The sequence below is a fragment of the Eptesicus fuscus genome, chromosome 21 (genome assembly GCF_027574615.1).
Source record: "Eptesicus fuscus isolate TK198812 chromosome 21, DD_ASM_mEF_20220401, whole genome shotgun sequence".
Lineage (NCBI taxonomy): Eukaryota > Metazoa > Chordata > Mammalia > Chiroptera > Vespertilionidae > Eptesicus > Eptesicus fuscus.
In genome coordinates this window covers 15080444-15100018 of record NC_072493.1, presented here as the reverse complement: position 1 = coordinate 15100018, position 19575 = coordinate 15080444, and the positions used below count along the sequence as shown (strand labels likewise).

The window sequence follows — 19575 nt, the reverse complement described above, 5'->3', positions numbered from 1 at the left end:
AATTGGTTTTGTAAAATCCTAGGTATAAGTTCATGCTCCAGCACATATAAGCTGAGTGATATTGGAAAAGACACTTGAGTTCTTTGAATCTCAGCTTATTATCTTTTTAACTGGAATATGAAGAGTACCTAACTTTGGGTTGGTTTTGAGACTTGCATGACTTAATAGATGTTTAAAATATCTGACTTAGCGCCTGGGCAGGGTTCTGAGACTAGTGAAGACACCAGGTGTGGGGCTGTTGGAGGCGGGAGAGATTCCTGCCAAGGAAGCTAAGAGGAGAGAATATTTCAGGAAGACAGTTGTAAACAAAGGTGTGTCTAATGCTACAGACTCTGAGAAAAAGAAGATAGGCAAAATGTTCACGCGGCTAAGAGTTGGGGTGACACAATAAGGCAGGCGTCCTCAAACTACAGCCCGCGGGCCATATGCGGTGTTTTTGCCGTTTTGTTTTTTTACTTCAAAATAAGATATGTGCAGTGTGCATAGGAATTTGTTCACAGTTTTTTTTAAACTATAGTCCCGCCCTCCAATGGTCTGAGGGACAGTGAACTGGCCCCCTGTTTAAAAAGTTTGAGGACCCCTGCAATAAGGCCTTACTATATGTCCAATAATATGACACAAATTCCTTTAGAGATGAAGATAAGCTATTAGCAAAGTAGGTGGTGAGGCTAGGAGACCCAGTGAATAAAAGGAGACCCAAGGGGGTGAAGGGCGTTGGTGCAAGGGGGTTGGTGCACTGAGCATCTCTGGGTAATTATAGACATGGGAATTACCTGCATGCACGAAACAGCTACCATTGAAAACATGACCCCAATACCCAGCTGCTGAAGTGGGTCCTGGGAGACAATGAGGTGCAGAGGGGATCAGCAGTTGCTCCACGTGTTTTTACGTCATCATTCTCATCACTCTTCTAAAAAGTCGCTAATGCACCTCGATATTCCTGACCAAAGCAAAGCTATTTATAATTCACACCATGAACAGTGTTGAGTAGTTGAAAGGTGTTATAATGATCCTCAGTCATTATGTAATGCATCTTCCTGCACAGGGAGAACTCAGTACGCAAACCTTGTCAGGAAATCTTGTCATTAGTGGCGGCTTGGCTAGAGTAAAAAGCTCAAAGTGGACTCAGGGTAGATATGGACTAACATGCAGACTTTGAGGAATTCACATCATCCTTCTGAGCATCAGTATTTCCATCATTGGGATCCTAAAGCAGCGAATGCCTCAAAAGGTGCCTATTAACTTTAACTTAGTGCAACAGGTTGGGATCAAGAAGATGCTCAATACAGGGAAATTCTCTTCCTTTCTCAGAAGGAACAAGGTTCAAAGATTGAAAGGCAGTGGAGCCCTGGCTGGGTGGCTCAGTTGGTTGGAGCACTGTCCCATGCACCAAAAGGTTGTGGGTTTGATCTGTGGTTGGAAGGCAACCAATCGATGTTGATCTCTCACATCAGTGTTTCCCTCTTTCCCCCTCTCTTCCTCTCTCTCTGAAATCAAGAAGAACATATCCTCGGGTGAGGATTAAAAAAAAAAAAAGGCAATGGACAGTGTTTACGTTTGGAACTTCTTTCTGCTCTCTCGGCATGTTTCTTTGGTGTAAAGAGAAAGATGTCACTGTCCGTGACAATATTTTGTCATGCTTGGATCCATTTACCTTTTCTGTTTAGTTTTGCTGAGGTAGAATTGACAAATAAATACTTGCATATATTTAATGTGTACAACATGGAGTTTTGATAACAGTATACCTTATGTAATGATTACCATGATCAGGCTAATTAACATATCCATCATCTCACAGAGTTACCATCGTGTGTGTGTGTGTGTGTGTGTGTGTGTGTGTGTGTGTGTGTGTGTGTGGTAAGAACACTTAAGATCTACTCTCTTAGTAAATTTCAAGTATAAAATACATTAACTAGAATAGATCTCTCGAACTTCATCTTACAACTAGAAGTTGTACCCCATGACTATGATCTGCACCTCCCCAGCCCCTGGCCACCACTGTCCTGTTTGATTTTTTTTCCCCCATCAGATTCTACATATCATGCTATATTTGTCTTTCTATGTCTGGCTTATTTCACTTAGCATACTTTTCTCCAAACTTATCCACATTATCACAAAGGGAAGGACTTCCTTTTTTAAGGCTTAATATTCCATCATATATATGTACCACATTTTGCTTATCCATTCATTGGTCAATTAACACTTAGGTGGTGCCCATGTCTTGCCTATTGTGAACACTGCAATGACCACGGGGGGTGCAGCTATCTCTTCAGGATACAGTCATTATGAAAACAGTACAGAAGTCCCTCAAAATGCAAATGGCAGCTGATATTGTCCTGCAGGTGGACCTTACCAACCCTGAACTCGACAGACACGTCCTGGCCCTTTGTAAGGATGCCGTGGACAACATGCCATAGTGAGGTGTCACTGTGATGCACCGTGGTGAGCGCTGTGAGGTGCATCTAAGTGCAGAGGGGGAAGTCAGCACCCCGTAAGCAAGTTGCAAAGAAAGGGGAAGAAAGAACCAGGAGGAAGAACGTGGAAAGTCTGGAACTAAGAGATGCAGTTCTATGTCAGAGAACAGGAAGTAGGCAGGTCTCACCGCAGCCAAGAGCTGGGTGGGAAGAGAGAGTGAGACAGACAGGGGAGAGCAGAGATGAGCAGGCTCAGCAGGAGCTGGGTGCAGGGGCTCCAGCAAGAGCCTTGGTCCAAGTAAAAGAGTTGAGATTATTTTTGGGGGGACGATGGGGCATTGGGGACAATGTGATCATCGATCATATTGTTGTTGTTGGACTGAGTATGAGGTGATGTTGGCTATGTTGTAAACTGATCGCTCTGGCTCTGGGATTGATGAGAGAAAGGTTGGGAGAGATTGCAGGTGGGGACACGTGAGGAGGGGGAGGAGGAATCCAGGGAGCAGGGAATCAGGGGACGGCCGTGGAAAGAGTAACGTTTGCTAGAATCCAGGCCAGGACAGTTTTCAGACAACTATGAGTTTCTGTCCTATAAACCTCTTCAATCTGTGACTCAGCCTCCTTCTCAACCACTTCCTCATCAGCCTCGTCCCTCACTAACTCATCTCACTGATGGGAGAGGTGGGATCCTAAACCACAATTCTCTATCTTGCTTTTCCCAGTCACAAAAAACAATGTGCACAACACACAAGCACCCTAAACCTGCCCGGCACTCCGTTACCTCTCAGCAGCAGCTAGACAAACAGAACGCGCTCGCCTGGCCTCCTGTTCGCTGGCTATGCCTCCCGGGCAAGTCACTCTGCCGCACAGAGCCCTGTTCCCCCTCCCGGTAAGGATAACAATTCCTATGAAAGGCAGGGGAGGGGTAAATCAGATCACATGTCTGCGTACCCAGTGGACTGACTGGAGCATAGGAAGGTGTTCAATAAGTTATAATTACTCTACTTATTTTATAATTAGTATTTATACTTCCCCTCAGTTCCCCTGGGCACACAGGCCCAGCTGAGGCTTACGTCGCCAGAAAGTCTGCTCCAGAGAGAAATTATGTAGCTTACACAAACCCATGCACAAAGCGAGCAGCAGGGGCAAAGTTGACGTCCATCTTCTAACTCTTAATCTCGGTTACATGGCATTGGACCTGAGCGTCTCGGACCCTTTTGTAACTGAAGGATGTGGTTTCGGGTCTCTGCAGGGCTTTGCTAAAGCCTCTTGCCTCTAAAATTCCCCATCCAGGCTTTTACGCTGCATCCGTCTGTACCTTATCGGGCTGTTGGCAGCATCAGGGTCTTTGGCATGGACTCTCCCAACCACGGTGCCAGCGGCTGCATTTTCTTGGACTTCGTGGATGTAACTTGGGGCCAAGAACATGGGGGGCTCGTCAGCATCTTCCACTGCGATCTTGATCGTCACCGTGTCCTTGAAAGGCCCGTTGCTGATGAATTTGGGGTCGATGTGCACGTTGGCTGCCTCTACCTTCAGGCTATATGCTCTCTTGGTTTCGAAATCTACGGGCTGACGAGAAGGAAGAGAAGATTGGCAACAGATTCCTTGAAAGAATAATGAAAGAGAGAGGCCTGCTTGTGTTACAGGGCAGAGTGTGCAGTTCCTCAAAGTGAGAAAATCAGTGTCTATTCAATATCCAATTACCTGAGCCATTTGGTCAGAAAATCAGACAAATCAATGACTGAACCTTGGAATACGCTTAATGGGCAATTCTAGGAGCACAACAGACACAGAAGGGGCCCGCGACCTCAAATGTACCTCATTCTATACAGCAACACTAAGGCTGCTCAAAGCCCCTAAAAGTCACCCACAATGAGAAGGAATGAAAACACTACAGAAATAAATGGTATAGACTGTTCTGTAAAGTACTGAGAATCTTGGCAATGAAAATACCCACTGACCCAGCTGGTGTGGCTCAGTGGTTGTGCATCAACCTATGAACCAGGAAGTCTTGATTCGATTCCCAGTCAGGGTACATGCCTGGGTTTTGGGTTTGATCCCCAGTAGGGGGCATGTAGGAGGCAGCAGATCAATGATTCTTTCTCATCATTGATGTTTCTATCTCTCTCTCCCTCTTCTTTTCTCTGTAATCAATAAAAAAATATATATATTTTTAAAAAGGAATACCCCAGTGTGATGCTGATTTTTAACATATCCATCATGCTTCTTAATCTCCCTTTTCAGAGACTGTGTTGTAACTCGCTAGTCAGACGGGAATGACAATTTTTTTTGATTGTGCTCAATTCTAGAATACCTTCTATTTTTAGCAAGTCAGAATTATGCTTCCTTGTTACAGGAATGTATATATGTAAGAATATCCATTCGAAGAAACACAATTATAAACAACACAGATGTCACAAAGATATGAAAAAATAATTGGGAGTAGCATTGGAATGGCTGTAGTTACTGGGAAATGGATGGAAAACACCCTCATTCCGAATGGGAGGCGGTGCAGTGAATTGATGGGCAGAGGATGAAAAGTAAAACTGCAGCAGAGAAGAGCCCTCCTGCCTAGGAAACAGGGCTTTCTAATTAGCAGTGTGGATGATGCTAAGCTACCAAATGTTTGCAAAGTCTTGGGTCGTTTAAGGCAAACAGCTGTCTGCCACGCTGTTGCCTCTGCCCAGCACACTTCCTTTGAATAGGCGGGCAACCATAGGGTTGTCATTCTACAACCTCCAAAGGAAGATGATCCGGCTCCAGGAAGGTTAAACACAGTCCACACCCTGGACACTTTCCATCATCTTCCCACCCTCCTGCTCCCCAGTCCGGGACACTCCCTCTTCCTGGAGCAAGACCTGCCCCCAGCTGCTCGGCCATTCGGGAGCTTTATCCTTCACTGGGTTACTAAGCTGCAGAAAAAGATGATATTTCTAGGCTGAAGGTATGAGATTGCTGATGTTTCTCCAAAATCTCTGGGTTATTAGATTTAAAAAAATTATTGGAAGATGATAGTTCTGAGACCTGGTAGGTAGAACATTTCTCATCTCAGGTAGCTGGGTGCTCCTAGAGCCGAACCTTTTGATTTAGGTGTAGGCACCTGCCCAGAGCATGGTCCCAATGGCAAGCCCTGTGGGCATTAAGGCTGGTGCCATCATGCTGTAGTCGGATCAATGCTTTTCGGAAACCAAGCAAAATGGCCCAAATCTCTGCACACATTGGTCTGGAATGCCCTGTTCTACATTGGTGAGGTCTGACTAAGTTTTCTGGTGGTCTGTCCACACCTCATGGCCTTGGCAAGTCCTCCTCAGCGCCCCCAAACAGATCAAGGTGGTCCATTAGCTGCTTTCTGCAGCCCCTCACCTCCCACCCCCGGAAGGTGGGGAGCAGCCCAAAGGGCTCTAGCGGATCTTGTGGATATTTGCTCACCTTTGCCTCCCCGATGCCCAGGAATGACTGTGCCAAGTGATCGTATGCACCCATCATTCTGACTAAGTGGGGAGCAGGGAGGATGGGTACCATTTCAACATTTACCTAAAACATGTCCCCTGCCTCCTTCCAAAGGAGATTTAACGTCGCTTCCCACATGCACATTTATATCCATGTTATGAGTAGTTGAAATAAAGCTAAATGAGGCAACACTGTATATGAGCCATAAAAAACTTATTACCCCCTCATTTGCTATCCCACCTCTGAAAACTCTCCCTGGGGGATGAATTCAAGAGAATATAACAATATTCAAAAAGGCACGATGTTTGTTACATAGTGTAGAGGGTAATGTCTAATCACCCACAAGACACCAAATCCCACTATGAGATTTTATCAAGGAAATAATGGCCCATCCGTAGGATGGGATGTCAAGTAGTCATTAGAAATGATTATGCTTGGTATATAACAACATGTAAAATGTTTACTTTGTGACACTAAGTTAACAAATCTGATAACCCTATGATTGCAGATGTGTGAAATGTTATATATCCACATCGATATGCATGTGGGCAAGGAATCTAAAGGAATACTTAGACATCAAAATGGCTTTATTAAAGTGGGGAATATTTAAAATGTTTTCCAATGCTGCTCTCACACTGTTTTACATGGAATTTATTTAGTAAATAAAGTAAATAACTCAGAAACAGTGCCAGGGTATCTCTTTGATAAATAGAAGCCCCCCTGGGTCAAGGGTGTTGCCATGAACAGATTGGATTTTGCCCGGGAAGTGGGCCGAGCCAGTGAAAAGTCTCACCTTCATTTTGCATCGGTTCTTCTTCAGCCCACCACCCAGAGGCTGTGTGAATAGCCTGAGGGCAGTTCTCTCCTCTGCACCACTGTAACCTGGAGGCTGTTGCTTCCTAAGCTCTTCAATAAATGAATGGCTCTGCCTCCTAAGTATCTCTTGAATTCTTCATCTTCCCTTCCTCTGCCTTCTCCAGTTCTTTATAATTTCTCCCTTGAGTTCCAACGACTGTTTTGCAATGGTCCCTCTGTATCCATCTCTAAACCCTGGAGACTAAACTTATTCAAGTTTCCTAAACCTGTCCTGTTTCCATCAATACCGGATTCCAAGGAGTTCTTCAGGAGCTCTTTTTCTGCCCTTCCTCTCCTTATCTATCTGGTAAATTCCTACTCATCTGTGGAGACTCTTCTCGAGATTGGCCCCTATAAGAAGCCTTTATGTCCCTATTCATAGATCTGACCACACATTGTTACAGTTGGTTCTCAACTGGGGAGTGATTTTGTGCTAACTTCCCTCAGGGTTCATCAAGCACTGCCTACAACTATTTATTATTATCCTAACTGGTGGGGTGTGCTTACTGGCATCCAGTGAGGAGAGGCCAGGGATGCTGCTAAACATCGTACAATGCACAGAACAGCCCTGCAAGAAAAATGATCTGTCCCAAAATGTTGTTAGGGCTGAGGCTGAGAATATTTGCTCTGTTGTAATTGTCATTTTATTTCTCTGTCCTGTTAAATTGTGACCTCTCTGTGGCCAGGACTCTGTCTCTTCAACCTCAGATGTCTAGTCTCCCTCACAGGGCCTGCACGACAAATAATAACTCAATAACTCTTGGTAAAAAATGGATAAATAAATCAAGAAATTGGCAAAAAACACACACACCTATATTAAAGAATATTTTTAAAAGACAAAATATCCCCATTATCTATCCATACCCTTTTATATTATTAAATCATATATATGGCTTCCACAAGGACCCATCATTTTACTCTGTTAAATTCACCTCTCGTTTTTGGTTTTTCTAGTGGACATTTGGAACTTGGTGCTGTAAGTTTAAGGAATGAAAAGACATCTTACTCTGTTTTAAACCTACACAGCAGTGCTTTATAGACTATTATCCTTTTGCTTGGAATAAACACGCTGCATTGGGGGAAAATGTGCAAATTAATCTTATGCGGAGAGCTCATTTGCCATGTGCGAGTTCCATGGGGTGATTTTAATGCTTCAGGATTTTGGAGACACGGTGTGTGTTTATGCCCTAAATACACTGAAGACAGGTGACAACCTTAGCATAACCAACTACCCAATTACTTTGAACAGCAAAGTATGCGAGGCAGAAATCGCTGATGTCAATGCTCATATGTCAGTGTCAAGCAAGAGAGATAGTAATATTAATTAATGCGCTAAGTTGACAGCGCTATGCTACCCACAATTCACACGGAGATTCTTCCGGAGGAGAAGCCCAAGGGAGTGATTACCCCAGGCCCTGCGGACACTCCAGTCACTGTCACTAATGTCCATGTTTCCAAGTAGCCAAAGCTCATCCGATTCCATATGCGTTTACAACAGAGCCCCGTCCCCCCCATCTTCTCTTTGTTTTGTGACCCATCATATTTCTCCCAAACCCAACAGTGCCTTCCAATGTTGTGACAAGTCAGCCCCCTGGAGGACATCTCTCCTGCCGCCCCACTTTTTTTTCAGTCCACCCTCCATTTCTCCCCAGCTACTGGCCTCTTTATTGATTCTTCAAATTATATTTTTAGCAGTGTTACAGTCCTATCTCTTCCATCACACTAAGAAGCTTAATATTCATGCTAGAAAACCAGGTTGAAAATGAATGCTTGATTAAAACCAAGGTAACCCCATCATCCAATTCAGATTAAATGCTCCCCACACTTTGATGATGGAGAGGGGTTGATTTCTCAAGTGGTAAATCAGGAGGGAGACCATTTTAGAATAGACTGTAACGGTTTCTTCACTTAAGTGAGTCCTATCTGGCTGTCCTTTATAAGCCCTTGTGGCCCAGCTGTTGCTAAAATGTCTTGAGAGTGAAGTTGTTCAAGAATACTCTAGGTTTTAACCCCTGCCTGTGAATTCCTAGCTGTGTGACTGGGACATTGTCAAATTGTGTAGTCTATCTGAGCCCCAGTCTCCTCATAATTAAATGGAGGTCTCCTTGTCCACAGGAATCAGATTATCTACCTTTTTAATGATTTTTGTGAAAGGTAAACAAGGGAGTGTTTGGAAGAGGCTTGGGCTTTCTCTGGCCAATATTGAGTATTGAGAAAATGTTAGATCTTAAAAACAAAGCAAGGAAAAGAACAATAAACTCCCCATTGTCTTGAATTAATTCCAAGGACACATGTTAGGGACAGTTTAGCATAGGGGAAGGACCATTATTATTGTTTCTTGGGTTCAATTTTTTAAAAATGTGTTTTTCATTGATTTTTAGAGACAGAGAGGAAGAGAGCAGGATAAAAATATAGAAATATCAATGAGAGAGAAACTCCATAGATCAGCTGCCCCCTGCATGCCCCCTATTGTGTATTGAGCCTGCAACCCAGGCATGTGCCCTGACCAGGAATCGAACCTTGACTTCCTGGTTCATGGGTCAATGCTCAACCACTGAGCAACACCGATTGGGCTCTTGGGTTCAATTTTGAGAGAAAATGAGAGCAGTGCAATGGAACTTGGGTGTTTTAGATAGGGAAAGTCCTGAGCAGCCCATATGAACAGACTTGGCTGGGCCAAGCCACAGGGGGAACTTCATACATGCTCAGTGCTGCTTCTCCCAAATGTAGATGTGTCTAGCTGTCTTCCAGGGCAAAACTGTGACCAGAGCTAACTATCGATCTCAGGCAGGCATCCCAATCTCCCTTGCTGCCCCTCCCCCTCCCCACCCCTCTGGAATACAGTCCTGCTATTTCCTCAGAGCTCAGAGCTCAGCTGTAAAAGCAGGTCAGCTCCAGATACCCATGTTTGCATTTTTTTTAACCTTCAACTCCCCGTGTCTGGCCACGTTGCCTTGGCAGAGCAGGCCATTCCACTGATATGTCTGGTTCCTCATCCTAACTCACCTTTTTCAGCTTCACCACGCCCTCCTGTGTGTCATAGTCCGTTGTGATTTCAAACAATTCCATACCGTCTCCATCAACGATAGTGTATGCGACTAAGCCGTTTTCACCAATGTCGGGGTCTTTAGCCTTCACTCTCCCGACTTCCTCCCCGGGGACCGCTGCTTCTGACACAGACATCTGGTATACGCCTAAAAGAAGAAGACATCTACTCTTATTTTCCCTTTTATTTATTAGCTGTAGGACTTTAGATTCCGTTGAACCCCAATACATTTCTCAAAGTGTTTGAAATTGAACTTCCTATTGATTGAAAACATGAAAAGAAGCGAATGGATGGAAGAGCCTACATGGCCTGTGTGTCAAAGAAATGTGTTCTACAAAGAATGATGAAACAATCCCAGGGTCTGAAGAGATGGAGTGGGGTCCCCTACCCCACATGAGGAAAGAAAGATTGCTCAGTTACATTTCCCATCAGCAAGTGCTGGAGGGCCATGTCATCCTTAAACATTCAATCAGCCAAGACTTCTTTTCATTCCTTTCAAGGTCATGACCCTTTCTAACTCAGTATCTGACTTTCCTCTTACTTTACTCCCTTCACCATTTGTTCAAACACTAGCTTACCTGCAAACATTTCCCACAGCGTGACCCTGCCATATATATTTATTTATTATTTATTGGCATCTTATGTGCCAGTCACTGTCTCAGCCCCTGGATACTCAGTAGTCAATGACATCGTTGAGATTGCTCCCTTAAGGAGGCAACTACCCTAAAGGGAAACATGAAATATGTACACACGCTGATGTCAGTGCTGGGAAGAAGGGAAACATGGTAGGTTACGGGGAGGAGCGTAACGAGACAGTGAGGTGTGGACTGTATGTAACTGTGTGACAGCAGGTTATGAATATATGTGTATGTGTGTGCATGAGTGTGTGTATATGTATACATTAGATGTGTGTCTGTGTGTGACGCTATGTGTACTTGCATTAAGTATGTGCGGTGAGAAGGAGAAAGCTGGAGAGAGAGATTTTGAATTGGGTGGACAGGGAAGACATCCCTTAAAGAAGGCACCTGAACACCCCCGGAGGACCTGAGAAAGACAAACCATGTGGCTATCGGGGGCTACAAATGACACACACAGGGAACAGCAAATGGCAAAGACCCTGGGGTGGGAACGTGCTGAGTACAGAGCAGCAAGAAGACGGGTGACTGTGCCTTCCACTAAGAGGTAAGGGCTGTAGGTAGAGTGGGGCCCAATGATGTAAAAAGGGCATTGTAGGAGGGGTCCTGAAAGTTTTGTTTAGACACAGTGGGAAGTCACTGGCAGGTTTTCCACAGGCAAGGGAGACCTGAGATGGCTTGACCGGCACTTCCACATTCTGAAATTACCCTGCATGAAATTATATGGAAGTCACGCCCCAGCTGAATGGTTTGGGGCAGGTTACTTAACCTTTTTAAGTTGTAGTTTCCCCTCATGCAGATTTCTTCCTGTTCCAGAACTCTGTCTTATATGTATGTGTATCATCTGGCTTTGAATACTTTCCATTTGGAACAATATTCAACTTAATCCCACCACGCCCTTCACACTGAAGGACGAGTGGAAAGTGGGAGTCTGTAGATAATTTACCAATTTACATGAAGGTTGAGAAACCTGCTATGAGGTGATTCTCTCCAAATCTCATTTGCATTCATGTCTATGTGATGGTAGGAGGGCCAGGGCCTGAATGGCTGCCTGCTAATAATCCCTGCTTGGCCTTTTCCTTCCAGACACCAGACAGTTATACGGAGTGGATAACAGAGCGTGCAGCTGGTAGAGCACTATATGAGCCTTAAGCTTATTGGGGATGCTGAACTTCGTGCCTGATCAGGCAAAGCAGTCTTTCTCCAGCTCTTCCGGGTCTTCAGGACAAAGGGTGTTGCCTGTAATTCTCTATCTAGTGTCTCTCTGACCTAGATTGTTGTCTTTGGAGTCCTTTGAGTGACCATGGTGCCTTCACGGAGCCATATTTGGTTGTCTTCCTTCTTCCCTCATTTGGAATGTCACCTCTCTGGCGATCAACTCATAGGCCCTACCAGCTACTCTCCTAACCTGATGAAGAAGACACACTTACGGTGAAAGTGTACTAGCAGCAGCAGCATCATTATGATTGCACTGAACCTGTCTATACCTAGACAAAAGGAAACAGACCTGTGTTCAAATGCTGCTTTGCCACTCTGAGCAATTTACTGAGCCTTTCCAGAACCCAGTTTTACATGTAAAATGTAGGCTCTTAGAGATATTGCAATAGTAATGACTATTCACTAAATGATGGCAGTTGTACTTATGATTATTAATAACAACCTTTCAAAATCAGTTTTTCTTTCATGTCCTTCAGCAATCCTATATATTTTGTAGAAGGGCGGACCATAGTCCCTCAGATAATAATCAAGGCTAACATTGGTTGACCACTTATGACAGATGTCACTGTAAGATTTTATACTAGCTCATTTAGTTCTACAACATCCTATTATTTAGATCCTGTGGAATCTGTATTTTCCCAAAATGGCCAAAATGACATCTTCTGTCCCCCATGCTTTTCCTTTAACCATCCTGTTGAAAGGTGGGGTCTACAAGAACTCCACTTACATGTGGGCAGTCTTAAGACTACAGTGGGAATGAAGGACTTTCTGAAGATAGGCCACATAGGCAGGTCAGTTCAGCTTGATGTCCCTGGGGACCCCCTTTCAGACCTTATCCAAGCCACTCCATGGAGAGGCCCCCGTGGAGAGGAACCAACAGCCAGCACCACCTCACCAGCCTATGAGTGAGCCCCATTGGAAGTGCACCCCTTAGTCCCAGTGAACTATCCCCAGTTGACACTATAGAAACAAGCAGTCTCCTCCACATTTTGCCCAAATTGCAGACTAATGACAAAAAAAAAACCACTATTATTATTTTAAACCACAAAGGTTCCGGGCAGTCTGTTCTATAGCAGTCGGTAACTAATTCAGGTACTGCTGTTCCCAGGTTGGAAAGGAGGACACTGAGTCAGAGACGGGCTCATTCATCACTAGATGGCATCACTAGCATCTGGTAAGATACCTAGCACAATCAATTTCCTGTTTCCAGGATCCTGGGACTTTTTACATCTCCTGTTTCTCCTACTAGATCTATTCCATTGTTTTTGTTGTCGTGGCTGTTGCTGTCTTGCTTTAGTTTTTGGCAAGGATGATGTAAAACACCTCCATTTCTTCAGACTTTTTCTTCCAAGCTGAGTAAAGCAGGACTGGGTCACAGAGGATGGCTGGCTGCAGCACCATTGAAAAGCGAAAGCTAAGCCCACCTACTTACTCTGTGGAAACTTTGGTGGGTTATCGTTGACATCGGTCAGTGTGATCGTCACTTTGGTTGTCCCTGAGAGTCCACCCATGTGTCCGCCCATGTCCTTGGCCTGGATCACCACGTGGTACTCCTCCTTGGCTTCCCTATCCATGTTGGGAAGGGCTGTTCTGATGATACCTGGACAGGGGAGCAGAAAACATCACAGGCATTCACTTATAAGAGGGGTGGGGAACCTTTCTTCTGCCCAGGGCCATTTGGATATTTATAACATCATTCTCGGGCTTTACAGAATGATCAACTTAAAAATTAGCCTATTATATTTGGTCCAACATTTAATTAACTCACGCTTAATGCCTTGGCAGGGCCAGACCAAATGATTTCGGGGGCCTTATAGGGCCCACGGGCCGGACATTCCCCACCCCTGACTTATAACAACAGTATAACCAAAAGTGACTAGGTCCCAGGGATGCAAAGGTGAGTGAGACAGAACCTACGCTCACAGAAAAGTTACTTCAACATGATAATTATAACCCAAAGCAGCCGTGCCTGGAACACCAGAGATGTATTTCAAGTAAACTGCCATAATTACTAATACAGCATTGAAATTTTATGTTTTATATATTGCATTTCAAATGCAAGTAACAGCCTCATATTCTCAGGTATATAATAACTGAAATATTTGAGGGTATCCATGACTGAAACCAATTTCTGGACTAACAATAGAATCTTTTGAAGTCTATCCCTGCATGCAATTCTTGGAAACATTTCTATGTCTGGTCCATATTAGGTTAAAAGAAGAAAGCATATATTTCATGCAATACCTTAAAATGTTAATACTAAAATTGAAAAGAGTGAACCATATGGATTAAAAATATACACAATGCTTATACAAACATTTACTCTATGATTACCTGTCACTGACAATAGTGATAAATTAATGATGTAATTTAAAATACCCCTAGATATTAGCACACGGTTTATATAAAAATCAGGCTCAGTTAAATCTCTTGGGTACGTGTGTGAGCTTTCCCCCTCTGTACCAATGGCAACATTTCCAATGGAAATATGAAGAGCACTGTGGACGCCTTAGGTCCTACCGCTCTCTTACCCCCAATGTTTGCATGTTTCTGGAAACACCCTTGATCTCATGGGGCCTCATTCTTCTGATCTGTAAATAATTTGTTAGGTTCAAACTATGAGACCCTGAACCCAAGAAGGTTGCAAGTCCCCCACCCGTGTTGAACATCTCAAAAGTCGAGATGAAATCCCACATTCATCCTTGGGTAAGCTGGAAAGGCTACATGCAAGTGCTTTTGATGAAACCAAAGCAAGTAGCCCTGTACATTGTGATCTGAAGCAGTGGCTACAAATAAATGATGGCATAGGGAGGCAGAAATAATATCAAGGAAATGAGCAAAGTATCTGATGGGTGGACTATGTGCACACATATACACATAGATATATTTGATAAATGTTTAACTGTAACAATAAGTGTGAATTGTTTGTAAACATCTTTCAAATATATGGGGCATATTGTGGAGAGAAGGAAGGGGCTGTAGGGTGTAATATTGTGGACGAGCAGTTTCACAGGGTTTTGGTGTGTAGTCTAATGAGAGGACCCTCGAGTCACACTTGGCATAAATGAAGTGAAACACTTCGGTTTGGGTTGTTACAACCATTCACTCTCTGGGTGTGCTATTTGTTTTCTGTAAGAAATGCGCAGGAGCGTCTTTCTGATGCTCAGGCCCACAGGGTGTCCATCAGCGCGATGGAGAGACCCAAATGTGCCGCCTCCCAAACGCACTTGCGCATTAACACCCCTGCGCGCACCCTGCACCGTGGCCTCTGGGAGCCGCCAGTCTTTATATCAGCCTTCAAGTTGTGTGGCCTCTTCATTTGGATCCACTGTTGAATTTTAAGATAAAACTTAAATATTTTAAGATAAGATCTTCAATTTGAGTTGACTTCTAAGATACAATTTTAAGATAAAAGTGGCGTTTTAAGATTATATTTATTGTCATGACATGGTGGAATACAGACGGAAACAACAGTATATATGGTTCCTTGGATGCCAGGCACCTGCACAGTGTTCGATACTCGCACTAACCCTGGGAGGTGGCCCTTTCCATATCTGAGAAAGCAGAGAGTCAACTAGGTTGAGTGAGCAGGTCTGGGCTCCTTATTCACAATGTGTCACAAGCCACAGTGAAATTTCAGGGTACCTGTCTGTGCCTCCACCGAGAAGTAGGGCTGTCCTTCGAGGATGCTGTACACCAGCTTGGCGCTGTTTCCGTAGGTGGGGTCATCCGCATCTGAGGCCGTCACCTGGATCACTGACGTGCCTTAGAAATGAAAGGGATGCATTAGCAGCGGTCCCTCGGCTTTTCAAATCCTATTCTAGTTTACAAAGTTTCGTCTTAAAATAAAAAATAGAGATTATTTAATATGCTTTCATTTTCTGGAGTTGAAATGCAAAGTAGCCTTCCTTCCTTCCTTCCTTCCTTCCTTCCTTCCTTCCTTCCTTCCTTCCTTCCCTACCCCCCTCTCCTCTCCTACCGTTCCTCCCTCCCTTCCCTTCTTCCTCCCTTCCTTTCCTCTTAATTTCCATACCTTAAAAATGAACTTTATATATTCATAGTCCGCCCTGCTATGCTTGGTAGTTAAAATGCTACTATGAATATTATTGCAAAAACATTCTAAGACCCATGGCAGTTGAAATATTCAATCGATTGAATAATTAAATAAAAATCTCCCCAAAGAGTATAAGAAGGGGTAATTAGTGATGACTTGCTTTTCATGAAAGGACAGAATGCAGGCCTCCTTCCATCTGTGGCAGAGCAATAAACACATCATTTTATTGTTGCTCTGCATGTAAGAAAGTGGCTGTTCATACTACATTTTAATTAATTCATGGCTATAAATATCACACAGAAGACCATCCCCTACTGGCCTGACAGTTGCATCGTCCCACCTCTGAAGGGTGTGGCGGTCAGACCACAGAAAGCACCAGCAGGCATCTGCTGAGACGCAGGGTGAGCATGTGTGGGTCAGAGTGAAAGCAAACCAGGGAGCTGCAGGGAGATGAGAGTGCGTTTCCTAGAAAAATGCGCTCCCTGATTGTCACAGGATCTGAGGGCACGAGGTGTTGGGCTTCGGAATGGCGGTAGAGAGGCAATTTTCAAATTCCTCTGCGCCAGGCACTGTTCGGGGCACATCCCAGGTACCCTGCCCCTGTCCCTTTCTCAGTATTCATTTGCATCCACTGAACTTGTGAGATATCAGCTAGGAGAGGAATGAAGTTTTACAATCTATTTTGAAAACTGGAATATGATTGGAGTAGGGAGTCTACCCCCATCCAGCGAACAAGCAAACACGAGTTGCTGCCGTGACATTTTCAGCAGCCGGGCCAGGTTCCCCGTGGGAGGCAAGGGAGCGTCTGCGCAGCCTCTGACAACCTTTAATGCACACGGTGGCCGTGATTTCCACCTGGTGTAACAGTAACTCTCACTTCCTTCTAATGACGCTTCTGTGATTCCTGATGTCCTGCAAACAACTTTCCGGAGCTCTTCCCACATAACCAGACTCTATTCTAGGTAGAAGAGCTGTATCAGGGCGAATTGGATCTATTTTCTGCCATCATGAAACAGCTAGGAAAATGATTAATTTTGTTATGCTTCATTTGCGTCTAGAGCTCCACTAAGTAGCACTCTTCGCATTTTACATCCATGTTAGTTCACCCTCCCCATTCTTTACATTATCCTCATTTTATAAATGACTAAAGGAAAACTGAGAAAGATGGAAGAACTTGTCTGGGTTCCCCTAGGTGGTCAGAGGTGCGGTGTGACTGGAACCCAGGACTGTCTGCCACAGTCTACTCTCAGGCCATGGGGGGAAGTCTGTGTGTTATTTCTGAGAACCGAGGAGCCCCCGAAGGTGGAAACAGTGAAAATTTCCCTGGAGAATCCTTTTTGGTGACCGGCCTTTGCCCCCCTGGCTCAGCTGCTGACACTACTGTCTCCTCTGTAATGGTTTATTTGATGCCGACTGTTTCTCATTAAGTCCCCAGGTGACTACTGAGAGACGAGGAGCCTGGGCAGGGCCAAAGGGAGAGAACGTGGCGAGGAATGGCTCAGCCTGGCTTCCGTAAAGTACGAGAGGGGTGACTTTTCCTGGAGGAGGAGTAAGGGACTACTTCTTTTAACATCACAAGCTCCACATGCAAAGTGCAAGGAGCTTAGGGTTCCAGGGTCACTTCTGCATCTAAATTTCTCAAGCAGGTTGATGCCCATCCCTGGTGCTTGGTTTTTCTCATCTGTAAAAGGGTGGCTTAGCCCTGATGACCCTTCAATTCATTTGAGCTCTCAACCTCTGATCCATATAACCAGGCTCACTCCCTGACCAGAACAGCCCTGCTCACTGTCTGAAAGGCAAACCTCTCTTAACAGGGGGCATGTTTCTCAAAAGACCACAACTGCATGCATTCTACAAAGTCAAGTGGAAGTCATTGCCAGGGGAAGGTGGCTGGCTGGGAATCATGCAACGTGTCTTGATGCACGGTGAAAAGACATGCCCACTTCTGAATTATTCTAATAGATGGTGACATAGTGCCATGCTTAAGTGTGTATTCTGGATCCACTTAAAGTGTCAGGTGATCTTGGATAAATTAGTTCACCTATTTCAAGCTTGGGTTTCCCATATGCAAAATTATGTTAAATAGGAACCACTTCATTGCAAAGGTGAATCGTTGCAAAAATTAAATGAAATAGTGCATGTACATCATTATCACAATGCCTGCAAGTTACAAATATTACCACTAGTTTTCCTAACCGAACATCAACATGTACTGGTGACTGAATACAGAGTACCTCTAATCCTGCACGACTAGAAATTGTTATTCCCATTTTATAGAGGTGGAAACGAAGGCTCAGAGAACAGATGTAACTAATTCCAAGTCACTCAGCTAAGAATGCCAGAGCAGAGAGGACCTGGATTCAATCATATCCTTCCCACTTCTCCACGCTCCCTCATAGTTTCTAAGTTTAGATGTTAAACCCTCAGGTCCATTTTAAGTGTCTAAGACTACACAGATAAAATGTTCACTTGTTATTCCATCATAGAAAATACAGCCTAAATTCTCCTTCCTGATCTGGGAGAAGGGTGCCTTCCCTCCCTCACCCCCCCCCCGACCCCCAGAGACCACGCTTGCAGGCAGAACGGGTCTCCCCTGCCGTACGCACCCACATTGGACCTCTCGGGCACGTTGGCATGATATGTCTCGTGCAGGAACTCGGGAGGGTTGTCATTAATGTCCTGGACCTTGACGATGAACTCGGACGGCGGCTCCAGTGGCCGGTTGGTGTCCCTGTCCACTGCCTGAGCCATCAGCGTGTACTGGGCTCTCTCCTCGCGGTCCAATGTCTTGGTAGCGTGAATGTTCCCTGATTTGTCATCAATCACAAAAATGGTTCCAGCCCCTTCACCTGAGAGAATGTATTTAATGTTCCCATCACCAGAGTCAATATCGGAATGAAGCTAGAAAAAGAGAAATTGAGATTTGTAATTCCACGAAGGCTGCACGGGGAGATAGAGACCCACTTCGATGCTGTTTGCTGCAACACGCCATGTACACCACACACACACACACACACACACACACACACACACACACACACACACACACACAGGAGAGGAGACGTTCCCACCCCATTTTACAAATGAGAAAATGGAATATTAGAGAAGATAAACGCCTTGGTCAAAGTCACACAGCTGGGAGCGGTGAATTTTTTTAATTCTAAGAATCATGCTCTCTCTCCTTCCTCCCCGTATGTATGTAACATACAAAATATGTACACATACATATCATTAATATGCAGTTATTTTGAAAGAAATATTTGCATGTTACAAATAATAAAAAACAAACATTTATGCAATAACTAACTTTTCCCTCAGTTTCGATTCCTATTCCTTCATTTTCCCTACTCAGACACAACTGTTGTTACCAGTTTCCCATGAGTCCCCTGTGACACATTCTATCATATGCAAGAAAAGCTATACAGATATGCAAATGCCCTGTTTATTTTTATGCAATGAAGTGCCACAGGGCACAAGTCCCTCTTCCCCTCTGTTGCCCTTGAGGAATAAACTTGGGTGACCCTCCCACCTCTGGACATACAGATTGACCTCCATATACTGTGTGGATGCCATGATCATTTCTTTTAGCAGTTTTCTTCCAAAAGACATGAAAACTACTTCCAGGAGTTTGGTGCTACAAACAATTCACAGATTAGACCTTTCCAGAAGACCTGCTGAGTGGGGCATGGTGAATGAGGAAATGGGGCTGGCAGGTGGGAAATGGGGAAATGGGGCTGGCTGATAGCCTGAGACACATGCAGCTTCTCAGACCATAGGAAGAATCTTAAATGTCTGTAGGGTTCCCCCTCCTTTGACAAAGCTCAGGGAAATTGTGGTGCCTACCTAAGTCCACACCTGGCAGGGCCAGGAAGTCACCTAGGTCTCCTAACTCCCTATCCT

The 19575-nt window shown here is 44.5% G+C and overlaps 1 protein-coding gene across 1 annotated transcript in view; it reads right to left on the bottom strand.

Moving 5' to 3' along the window:
• Nucleotides 1-19575, bottom strand: part of CDH11 (cadherin 11) — a 140254-nt gene that overhangs the window by 24286 nt on the left and 96393 nt on the right. Inside the window, exons 4-8 of the mRNA XM_008139873.3 lie at nucleotides 18282-18576; nucleotides 15267-15386; nucleotides 13054-13221; nucleotides 9729-9916; nucleotides 3733-3986 (exon numbers count right to left, since the gene is read on the bottom strand). Coding sequence (XP_008138095.1) covers nucleotides 3733-3986; nucleotides 9729-9916; nucleotides 13054-13221; nucleotides 15267-15386; nucleotides 18282-18576 — 1025 coding nt within the window. The remainder of the gene's footprint in view (nucleotides 1-3732; nucleotides 3987-9728; nucleotides 9917-13053; nucleotides 13222-15266; nucleotides 15387-18281; nucleotides 18577-19575) is intronic.